General features: G+C 40.2%; 1 protein-coding gene across 8 annotated transcripts in view; it reads right to left on the reverse strand.

The window, feature by feature from the left end:
- The window catches only part of TENM2 (teneurin transmembrane protein 2), a 2373952-nt gene that overhangs the window by 169150 nt on the left and 2192620 nt on the right, over nucleotides 1–12182 (reverse strand). For all 8 annotated transcript variants that reach the window (XM_075601896.1, XM_075601894.1, XM_075601892.1 and 5 more), the window contains 3 exons: nucleotides 11961–12155; nucleotides 7683–7883; nucleotides 6526–6711 (listed from right to left, as the gene is read on the reverse strand). In XM_075601896.1, coding sequence (XP_075458011.1) covers nucleotides 6526–6711; nucleotides 7683–7883; nucleotides 11961–12155 — 582 coding nt within the window. The remainder of the gene's footprint in view (nucleotides 1–6525; nucleotides 6712–7682; nucleotides 7884–11960; nucleotides 12156–12182) is intronic.

Consider the following 12182-nt stretch of genomic DNA (forward strand, 5'->3'; position numbering starts at 1 on the left):
TTGACCACTCTGATTATGTACAATAGGGCGGAGAAACGCAGAGCCTGAGTGGTCTGTACGTGCCATAATTCACACTTACAGACAAAGGGTTTCCTGACCAGATACAAGTCTGGTAGACTGTTAGGCGCCCTGACTTTAGTGTGGGGCTAGAGAAATGAGACCCCAAGGGCCACATGTGCGCATGTGTCAACTAACTGGGGGCATGGTCCAACAATGCTTCCCACGTTAGCTGGCAAGGAGGGATTGGGTGCAGATAATTGTCACCCAATATCTAGCACCCCATGCTAGGGTATAGGACTGGAATCCCATATAAACCAGTGTAAACCCTATACCCATTGTCTTTGTGGAGTCTTCGTGACTACATCTATTTGTATCCTGTATCCTGAATGAATTGCCAATCTAGATCCTGATTGCTTCATTGCCCCAAACCCTGAGTAAGTGCTATATCTTGTATGTTATTTGTATAATCCTGTGTGTTCACCTTCTTTAAGGAATAAACTATATTTATTATATCTAAGTCGTGTTCAATTCAACCCAGATAATTTGGTGTATATTATATCCCTTCACAAGCTACAGTGACAGTTACAACAATATGTATTAATTAAAATCTCCCTTTAATTTCAATAACGTTTGTACAATGCAAAAAAGGAGAAAAATTACAATGAGTAAGGCAACAGCTGCAAAGTTTTTTTGTCCATATCTATGACATATCAATTGTTTAGCATTTAGCTGTTGATGCATTAAATCTACGGTACATGATGTTATTCAATAAGATGCAATAGTGCTCATAGTGGAATTATTGCATGGAATCTCCCATTGATTGCAATGGGAGTACACGCAATTTTGCAGTTTAAGGAATACCCCCCATCGGTCTGACTTGGCAAAATATGTAGGAGTAGCAAAGAAAGTGAAAGCGCTTACTATGTGTTATTTTATTTCCCATTCTCAACAAAATTGCAACACATGCTTCTTTTGTTGGGGAATAGATAGATACTGCAGTCATTTCAAAGCTTCAGTGATTCGGGCTGAGCGTATTTTGATAGAAATGTCACAATGGAGACTTTTATAATGTCCCAAACACATGCTCTAATCATTTGTTCTCCAGAACAAATTTAGGGAATTTACAAATAAAAAACATAGATGGTTAGGCTTGAAAAGTAAAAGCAAAGGTCATTTGTTAATTAGAAAAAAAAGATAAAAGTTGGGACCAAGCCTTTAGAAGAATATTTATACGGGCCTTCTGTACATCAAAATATGTGTCTACTAATTCAATGAATCTCTTCATTTGTTTCCAAAAATCGTAGCCATAATTTTTTCTTTTAAGAATGAATGAATAACATTAACAATAGTCTAAATTAGCAAAACATTTTTTTTAGTACAATATCTAGAAAAAGGCAGATTACAGGTCTCTAGACTAGAGAATACTCATATGGCCAGTACATTTTATTCCAGACAAGCGAGTCATACAATGTGAAACAGACACAAAGGATTCTGGGTATGTACAGGCAAATCAGCACATAAAGTCACTTTTAGGGCAAAGATATTAATAATGTCTTCATGTACATGGCTTCAGTTAAGATTGTTGATAACATTTACATTCCGCAAAGACACCTTAGGGTATATCCTGAAAAGTATTATATTCTCATTTCTAGTACCAAGATTTAAAATTAAACCTGTAGCCCTAGTGCTGCTGGAGTGAACAATTCTGTTTTAAGAATATGATATCCCAAAAATCTCTATCTGATAAAAAAAGAAAAAAAAAACTGTCTGTTGTTAATATACTAGGGAAAGCATACGACTTTTATAGTCATAGTTAAATAGCTTCATAAAACAAATACACTCCATATTTTCTATATGTTACATGGGAAGTAGAAAAAGGAAGTTTAAATCAATATAACACACGTAGTGGGATGCTTAAGAGGTATAATCTGTCTGATTAATGTACTTTCCACAATAATCTGATACCTATAAGTATTTTTCATTCTTTTTTTTTTAAAGTGTGTTTGTAAGCATGGTGAGCTGAGACTTGGGAGGGGTTTGATTTCCTCGGCTGCTCCATTTTGTCGGATGTCACTGAATGTTTAGCAAGTGCTTGTACAACCAGAGCCCAGTCTCTCTATCTCTGTGTATATTTAGTGGCTCATTGATTGCTACAGATCTAGCAATGCATGCTGTCCCCAGCGGTGCGGTAGAAAAGGCAAACGGCCATGGCGCTGGGGAGAGTGTTGTAGAGGGAGAAAGGGGGTGGCCCGGGATTAAAGGGGTTACACCCCATTTGGCCATCCCCTGACCTCACCAGGGAGACAAGGGGTTAACTGGGCTGAGACCCAGAACTGTGATTTAACTCCTGTTATGACATGTAAATGTGTATTCCCCTGTTCCCCCTGTTTTATTGTAACATCTGATTAATCAGTGTCTGCATCACACACACTGGGATCCATCCGGGAGCACAAGGGTTAATAGTTGTATAGTGATTATAGCCCTTTGTGTAACTTTCCCGCCTTTTCAGGCACCATTTTGCAGGCTCCCATGGCCGCCATTGGAACTCCATGTATTTCAATGGCGAATCTTGCTGTTGAGTCCGGTTCCTGAGAAGACCAGCAGATGGCGTCCGAGAGGGAGAGCGGCGGTTTCCCATTGAAAGTCAATGGGCTCATTGACTTCAATGGAGAAATCCTCGAGAGAGCTTTCCAGGAACGAATTGGCTGCCGTCCAAACCGCTTAACCGCAAAGCGGATACATTTTCAATAGGAGAGCTTTGATCACTTACAAGTCAAGTTCAACGACATGTGGCGTGGGAATAAACAGTTCTAGGGCCCCTACAAATAAAATTATTTCTGTCCCTAGTTCTTAGACCTCCCCCCACTCGACCACCACCGGGTCCCCGTATCCTGGACCCCCGATAAGGGTCGAACCGAGAAGAGCGGGCCGCGCCATAGGTTCCAATGGCGGCGGCAGAAACAGCTCAGGAAAATGGCTAAGTGTCAAAAGCTGAAATTTGGTAATCCATAGCTCCGGTTCCGGAGGGCCCAGAGGATCAGGGTTTGGGGTATCTGTAGCCACTGCTCCGGCATCGCTGCAGAACCACCCTTGACCCTCTTGGACCAACCCGACGGAGGATGGACCCCCTTGAAAGTTCGGGATTTTTCCCATAGACTCCAAGGGCGGCCAAACCCCATTGACCGGCTACGGCCGAAAAACCCCATTGACTTCAACGGCGGCATCGCCCCGTTGAAAGTCTATGGCGGGGATTCCCATAGCCGCCAACGGCGGCGGTTTGCCATTGAAAGTCTATGGCGCCGAAGCCCGTTGTTTTAAATGGGGATTTAGTGAAAAACCGTGATTTCATTTACAGCGGAGTTTTGTGTATTAAAATGTGAAACGGTTTTAAGTGTATTTGTGTATCTCCGGTTCCTAAGGTCGTAGAAAGTCGCAAATTGGACCAGAGGGTGTCCCAGTTCCGGCATTGAGAACTGGGGAGTTTGAACCTGCTGGACCCAAAGGAACCGGATATTTTAATATGTTCATGTTTTATCCAGCATACTGTATTTCGAGGTATGGGTAAAACCCAGAGGAAATTCCAGCATACCAGGGTAGCATATGGCCAGAAAGGCAACCCAATGTCTAGGACTTGAGTATGTTTCAAAGGATTTTGTCACCTCCACTGTTTGCATAAGGGCGGAGATTACTCAAACCAGAGCAGTCTTCAAGTGTTCCATTTCACACCTCACAAACAAAGAATATCCTGCCAGAATCCCAAACTGGTAGACTAGCTGGCATTCCTGATGTAGAGGAGGGGTTATAGAAATGAGACCCCAGAGCTCTAATGCGCATGTACCAACTAGCAGGGAGGCATGAGTCAAATTGTGTTCCCACGTTAACGAGTGGCTAGAGGTAATTGAAAACCAATCCACGGTACTCAATGTTAAGGATAGGGCACAAAAGGTTTATAAACTGTTGTTCCCCTTTATCATTGGTCTTCAAAATATCATCTGAATGCTACCTGATTGCGAGAGAATTGCTATGCTTCATACTTCTCATTCCCCAACCCCAAAGTAAGTGTACTTCTTGTTTGTTACTGTATTATTCGTGTGTTCACCTCTCCAAAGGAATAAATATACTTTATTATATCTAAGACTCGTTCAGTTCAACCCCGTGATTTGTGTAACCTTTAATACCTGTGGCAGGCTATCGTCACAAGTGTCTGCCGTGATTATGCTCCGGAGGGTCCATGCTTTTGCATCGGATGCCTTTGCAGTGTTAATCCACTCCAGGCCGCAATCATTGTGGTCGCGGAACCGCAGCAATGCAAACGGTAAGCTTGACTACATCTGTACATGGTGGGATAAGGCTAAAGAAAACACTTGATTGACAAACCCTTCACCACTTCACGCCCCTAAGAAATTCAACTTGTAATTCAATTCCCAAAAAATGAAGGTGGTCAGAGCTTGGTAATTATCATTGTTAGAAGAGTTTAAGAAGGTAAATTACAGTTACATTCTTTGCAAAAGGTTGTTTTCTGGCCAGCTATCTGGGATTTCACCAGTGTAGCAGAAGTCTACAGTGATTGCCATTTCATGTGTTTCTTTCATTTATTTCCCAGCATAGGAAGCAAGCAGTCTACTACTTAATCATATGCCAGAAAAGTCCATGGTCCATATTGAGTCACATATTTACCAAGTAGTGCTGTACCATAAGACACACTGCAGTCTGTTTAAAGCAGCAATCCCCTGCAGAAGCCTATATGAGTTTAACTCACATATTGTTAGCATCTCACCCCCAGAGCATGCCCTGCGCTTAAAAAAAAAAAGAGTAAAATAATTGTTAAAAATCATTTTTTAATCTATAGCTTCTGAGTTTACCATGGCAACCTTTAGTATCATAAAACCCCTCTGCACACAGAGTTCTCCAGAAGAAGCATTCGGAGTCTCATCCAAACAGTTTGAATAATAATAGAGGCTGGGATAAATAATTAGTAACACCTACCCAGGCCCTATGAGGAATGTAATCTCCATACCGCCTCTGAGGAACCCGTGCTCTAAGGTGTATTCTTCTCTTCTCGCATATCAGTTTGTGTGCTGTATGTTCAATCCCACCCTAGAGCTTGTAGAAACCAACAGAATGGTAAAACAAGATCAACAGAGCAACAGCAAATAGATGCACGGAAATCCCGGTTGAAAAAATATCAAATATCAAATATGAAATGCAAAAAAAAACGATCAGCATGGATTGTTGCTTTAACCTTTTCAGTGCCGGAGTGGACATGGCGCCAGAGTGCAACGGCGCCTCCCACACATCATAATCACGTGATTGTGATATCACTGATTACTGTAACAGAAATAGAGAAGTCCTCCTCTACTGTTTCCATGCATGGCAGATAGCATTGCACAGAACTCTATCTCTCCTAGAAACAAGCTTAAAAAAAAAGTGACAGGCCCATGACGTACAGTAGTGGCTACGGGTCAGGGAACGCAAAAATTGAAGTGAGTAGGTCGAAAGGAGTCATGACACAGCACTTCTAACTATGACCCACCCCGACTCAAAGACTGGCAGGTGGTTCTTCTCATTACTTTCTTATGATCACTAGCAACTATGTTGTTTAATTCTGAAACAGGAGGTGAAAAATTGTAATGTTGAATGTGTCTGAAACTGTGGGGTTGCAGTAGTTCAGAACAACCAGGATAATGCCCGTGGGAAACTTGGTTCAAAATACAGTAGGTTAAAAAAACAACAACTGGTATTAAAACTTTAAATGGTTTCTAGAACTCAGTAGGTAGACTACTTAATCACGCCCTCTTGCATGCAGGCCACTTGTACTGTTTCAAACTGTCAAGTACAGCAATTTTGTAATATTAAAATAGGTCCAATGAAATGTACTATTATATATTCAAGTTCTCTTGTTTTTCAAAATTGGCCAGATAGCGAAAAAATGCAATAAAGAATATGTCAATACATTGCTGACTCCTTTAGTGTCAACAATTCTATTAAGAACATGCTTTCAAGTATATTGATCAAAAACAGTTTCAGTTTACATTTAGAGGCCAGCAAGCTCTTGGCCAAAGTAGTAGACTAGAAGAAATGATTCATTGCCAAAAGGAATGCTCCATTAAGGTCTGCCACAACTGCTGTCATAATGATTTCAATGCACGTTGAATGTGTGCAGTTACATATTTGGAGCCTTTAGACTTCAGAGAAAATCAACAAACAATAAAATAAATAATAAAAAATATTTCCTATTAGAATATATATTTTTTTATACGGTCATTTGCTTGAACCTTTACTCTAAAGTAAGCTTTCATCTCGCAGTAATTTGCAGAACAGGTACAGAATGAACCTGTTGTATGTTGCGATACAGCTACGTGTAGGAACAATTTGTAGAACTGTGCATTCAAGTGGATTTTGCAATATTTTGCAGTTGTAAGATGTTGACTCCCTTGATGGAACGAAACACAGTGGCAATTTTGGCAGTATGTTGTATGAAAATAAAGCAATATGTGCCTCTTTCGGTGCCCGTCGTTTGCCTACCAATGGTGCAGTGCTCCCCATTCCAGCCCTCTCTGCATTCACATTTTCCATCTTTACAAGTTCCGTGTTCAGTGCAGCGAGGGTGGCAAACACGCTGGTCACATGCCACCCCAGTCCACCCTTCCTCACAGCGACATGCTCCACCAATACAAACACCATGAGTGCCACAGTCCACTGAGCATACCTCTGTAACATAAAAAGCAACAATGGACATTACAAAAATGGACACGCATGGCTAATGTCAACATATTGTATTAGTTCTACACACCAGGACCCTTTATTTGTAATAGCCAGCAAGAAGAATACATTGTAGATGCTTCCACCATTAAAAGGGATTTCTAAATCTTATGAATCATGTACCAATGGTTCTATGAGTAGGTAAGTGGTCTAGTCTACTTCTTACGTCTTTTTATGAATGGGGGAAAGGAAAGACCACAATAACGCCTCATTTGTGGAAGATACCGCAATATTATCCTGAAATAACATGATGTTAACACTAATGAGCTTAATTATGTCCATTGTTATTAACTATACAATGACCTTAATGAAAAACAAAAATAACGGCTGTTCCCATTTTAGGTAACATAAGGTTATTTGCACTGATTTAGCAGAGTTTACTGAATCTAGCCCTTAGTTCCATTTAATGGGGTGATGTCAAGGATAATCCAAACTCCTACACCGGTTATTTTATTTACATAACGCAAGAGGCTGAAGTAAAGAATGAACTAAGATGAAGCAAAGAATGGAACATAAAGCTGCAGATCTTTATCTACCACTGCTTACTGTGCTTTGGAAAAACAGCAAATAAGAGAAACACTGTTATGGAATAATCTACTGTGTTTACAAATTCAGCCAATGTTACGATCTAATATCTACTATGTATGACTGATCATTTTATATTATGGTATGGATATACTTATATTGTAGTGTATGTACGGATAATGTTCATGTATAGATACAGCATATTTAACAATATTTAATCATGATACATGCATTGCCATGGATATTTGTTTTTAGGACGTCCTTAGACACATTACAAAGAAGAGAATAATGACATTGTTATCGAAATTTTAACATTCATTATAATATCAATAGCTATTTATTTTTACCGTTCATTGCAATATTCATTGAAAGACAGTTAGAAATATTTTTCTTACCAACAGAGCAATCAGGACCCATCCAGTTAGGATCACAGCTACACAGACCTGTGTCAGTGAGGTATGTTCCATGTCCACTGCATTGATCTGGACATTGTGTTCTTGGCAGTTCACAATTCTGGCCACCCCAACCTGGACTGCAGAGACATTCTCCATTCACACAAACTCCATGGTTAGAGCAGGTTGGTTCCAAACAATCACCTAAAAATGCACACAGAGGAAAGTTTAAAAAAAGAACCACAACAGTGTTCTAAGACATCTGAGAATATTTAGGGCTTCATTTAATGAATAGGTCAGACAGTAATTCAAAGTAGCAGCACAACAGAAATAGTGTCCAAATCTGAGCATGAAGGGCTATTTATTATGTCATATGGAGAGAAAAAGGTAAGTACAACGTTTTGGGGAGGTAAAAATTCCCTTTGTCAGGTGATTCATTTATTTATAACCAGAGAGGGATGAGCGAGCGGTATAGAACATTTGGTCACAGTCTTTCCTGCCGTGACCAAATCTACTTCGGCGTTTTGCCACAGGTGACCTCACCACCAGGACACTCAGCCGCTGGCCACTTCACCACCAAGGTAACTCCCTAACTTTAGCCCTTACCCTAAAAAACCCTAATCTTAACTCCTAATACTAATGCTACCCCATACCCTAAAACACCTTAAGACCACACCCTAAAACCCCTTATCCTAACCGCTAAAACCCCTAAAGTTAACCCCTAGCCTAACTGCTAAAATCCCTAAAGTTAACCCCTAACCTAACTGCTGAAACCCCTAAAGGTAACCTCTTATCCTAACTACTATAAACCCCTAAAGTGAACCCCTTATCCTAACCGCTGAAACCCCTAAAGAGGGTCCAGTGGCACTGCGGCTGTGGTGGATAGACCCTTGGTGTCTAATCGCCACGAGGACTTAGTCACGGTGAGATGGCCAAAACCAAAATGTCCCATTCCATGAGGGAGGCTCAAATTTTAGGTTATTTGTGAGTTGTGTCTACTCTGAAAAATATCTGCCTCAAACATAAAGCCAAGTGTCATCTTTTAATGCAACTGCATCACATGTTTTAATTCAGCTCACTTACATATTAGCCAACTCTCTTTATAAGCAAGCCTCACTTTTGATAGCTGCATGCATATAATTGACATTATGTCATAAATGCTGTGGTATTACAGTATTGTCACAAGGGGATTCTCATTTTTGAGCTACTGTAGTATCACCAGTATCCATTGTGATTTCATGAATATGTCTAAATTGTACGATCGAGGAGCTTAAAAGTGAGTATTTTTTTACTGTATAAATTGTAAAGCCTTCAGCCACACGTCAACATTAGAACTCATTTAGTTATGTGGCTCTTATAGGTTTGTTAAAGAAAGGGTAGTGAATGCAATTTATATCCCACAAGCATAAAAAAAAAGAGGTCCTGGAGTTTTCTGAACAATATGTACTTGAAGTCTCTGATGAACCATGAATTACATTTATGAAGTTAAATGTCATTGAAAAATGACTTGACCATGAAACGGACGACTACAACAGCACTAAGTTAACCTAATTTGTCAATTTCACTTATGTCCCCCTTGCGACCCAGTACCAAATCTGACAAATGTTCCATTTCATTTTCCTTTGCAAATTTGTTAATAGAGCCACAGTGTTTATGCAGCAAAAAATATGGATCATATTGATTTCCGTGCCATTGCTATTTCAGGTAAATTGTTGGAACAACGTAGCTGTGATGAATATCCAAACTAAAAAGCTAACTTGAATAAAAAATACTGCTGATTCAGAGTTTCCAATTCCATTTTGTACTTTGATAAGGGCATGTGAATGACACTGCTTCATTGTTTTTGGAAGACTAATCAATACAGTAAATTGCACCATTTTATAGTAACGCGTAAGAATGTGTTTGCTTGTTTACTTGGACATTTTGTAAGGTTGCCAAAACTGTGTCCCGGAAAGTGGTATAAAACACTAATTGAACCTTTTTTTAAATTTATTTATCTAGTTTAAGCCAGAATTATACACATGCTGTTTACAGTACTATTTTGAATACTGTTTTCCTTTTACAATATCATGCTACTGAATATATGGACTCGATCCAGGCTTTCACTTAATACAGCACACTTCATAAGAAGTGATTCATCATTCCATATAATTATAATTTAAAGTAGCATTGTCAGAAGTGTCCTGGTGCACTCTAAATTACTGATGTCTACATTCACTGTTTGCAGGCATTCATCGGTGTATAATGTATTCAAATGTTCTACTAAGCATACGGTTATTTTGCCATTCACCATATGTTTTACTGTTAAGAATCTACCCATCTTTCTATCTTCAAACCTCAAATTGAATAGCCTGTCTTTGAATGCATTTTGTGAAATGTTTTTGCCCTAGTGGTTGATGAGTTCAAGTTTAGTAATATTTCATAGTGTTGTGTCTGTGAGTTTCAAGTTTACAGCAAAATATATTTTTAAGTCGTGGGGCAAAACTTGTTTGTTTCTGTCCTCAGAAACATTTTAAATGATTGCAGAACGATAGCTTATAGTTTGATATTTCTTGCCCCCTATATTCTCATATATGACGAGAAGCAATACACTCACAGTTAACATTGTGCTAAATTCCATTAATCTCGTGGAACACAAAAAAATGTATTTTAAATTGTGCTTGTGTTCGTCTACGTACTAATCAGAAATTTGTCAATTATTATTTTTTTTTTTTTTTGGTGCACAGAGATTGACTGTGCTTGGCATACTATAATGTTTCTGTGCACCCCATAAAAGGAGAAAGTGTGTCACAATTGAAACTCTCATAAAGCCTATAAAATTTGTTTATATAAACCATACATTTATTTGATGTACATAGGCGCCTACATGTGCTCCCATAACATTATTCTATAAACCAGTTTAAAGGAGATAGAGAAGTTGCGCCAAAAGAGATATCCTACTGTTCGATACGCGACTGTAGTCCTTCACACAATGCAGTTCTGCTGCCCGAGTCTCTCAGAGGTGATTCGCCAACCTCTGTATACTTGTATAGAAGGGAAAAGGGGAGAAATCCTCAGGCGCGTTGTTCTGCTTGTGGCTCCAGGACATATATGGACGTAGAAAATGAAAGAGAGAGGGGGACCACAATGAGGAAAAATTCAACATACATATATACCTTGATTTTTCATTTAAGGGGAATAAAGTAGGGGAGGAGACACACTCACACTAGGTATCTGGTCTTGGTCAGATGACTACTCATCTGGGTGGAGGGTGGGTTGGGGGTGAGGGGAAACCCCCTGATGACGCCTCAGAGAATAAGGAAAAGGGAAAAAATAGTGTAATAACGTTTAATACCATACAAAAAATAGAGATTAAAAACTCACAAGCGGCCAAAAGTTTTTGGCATAGGGAGGAGATAGATCAAGACTCCACAGAGCGTCCCTCTCAGAGATGGGTTGTCATGTGTAGACTGTTTTCCAGTTGGTAGTGTCCTCTGGATAGTGCGTAGAGTTCAGCAAACGGCAGGGAGGGTTTCCAAACGCCTGTGCACGGGCTGGGTCCTCCTCCGTCTGCTTTCTTCTCCCATCTCCTGCCTCGTGTTCAGCATCTCGCCGGGAGCGCATGCGCATGCGCGAAGGAACGGGGGCTGTGTAAGGAGTGTGCAGAGAAGAAAACAGACGGAGGAGGACCCAGCCCGTGCACAGGCGTTTGGAAACCCTCCCTGCCGTTTGCTGAACTCTACGCACTATCCAGAAGACACTATCAACTGGAAAACAGTCTACACATGACAACCCATCTCTGAGAGGGACACTCTGTGGAGTCTGGATCTATCTCCTCCCTATGCCAAAAACTTTTGGCCGCTTGTGAGTTTTTAATCTCTATTTTTTGTATGGTATTAAACGTTATTACACTATTTTTTCCCTTTTCCTTATTCTCTGAGGCGTCATCAGGGGGTTTCCCCTCACCCCCAACCCACCCTCCACCCAGAGGAGTAGTCATCTGACCAAGACCAGATACCTAGTGTGAGTGTGTCTCCTCCCCTACTTTATTCCCCTTAAATGAAAAATCAAGGTATATATGTATGTTGAATTTTTCCTCATTGTGGTCCCTCTCTCTCTTTTATTTTCTACGTCCATATATGTCCTGGAGCCACAAGCAGAACAACGCGCCTGAGGATTTCTCCCCTTTTCCATTCTATAAACCAGAGTTCCTTTTACATCAGAAACTTTGTTCCCTTGTAGTTTAGTCTCAGTTATTTTCCACCATCACTATGGAACATATAGCCTTGAAAATATATGTACCTTCTTCACAATTCTCTCCCTTGAAACCTGCAGAGCATACACAGTTCCCTTCAATGCAAGAACCATGACCTCCACATGATGGATCAATGCACTGGCTGCTAGGCACATCACACTCAGCTCCTTTCCACCCGCTGTAGCATATACACGTTCCTTTGGAGTACTGTCCATTGCCACTACACAGGACTGGGCAGGCAGCTGCAACAAAGAAGGAGCAGTTATAAA

This window comes from Ascaphus truei, chromosome 5 (genome assembly GCF_040206685.1).
Source record: "Ascaphus truei isolate aAscTru1 chromosome 5, aAscTru1.hap1, whole genome shotgun sequence".
NCBI lineage: Eukaryota > Metazoa > Chordata > Amphibia > Anura > Ascaphidae > Ascaphus > Ascaphus truei.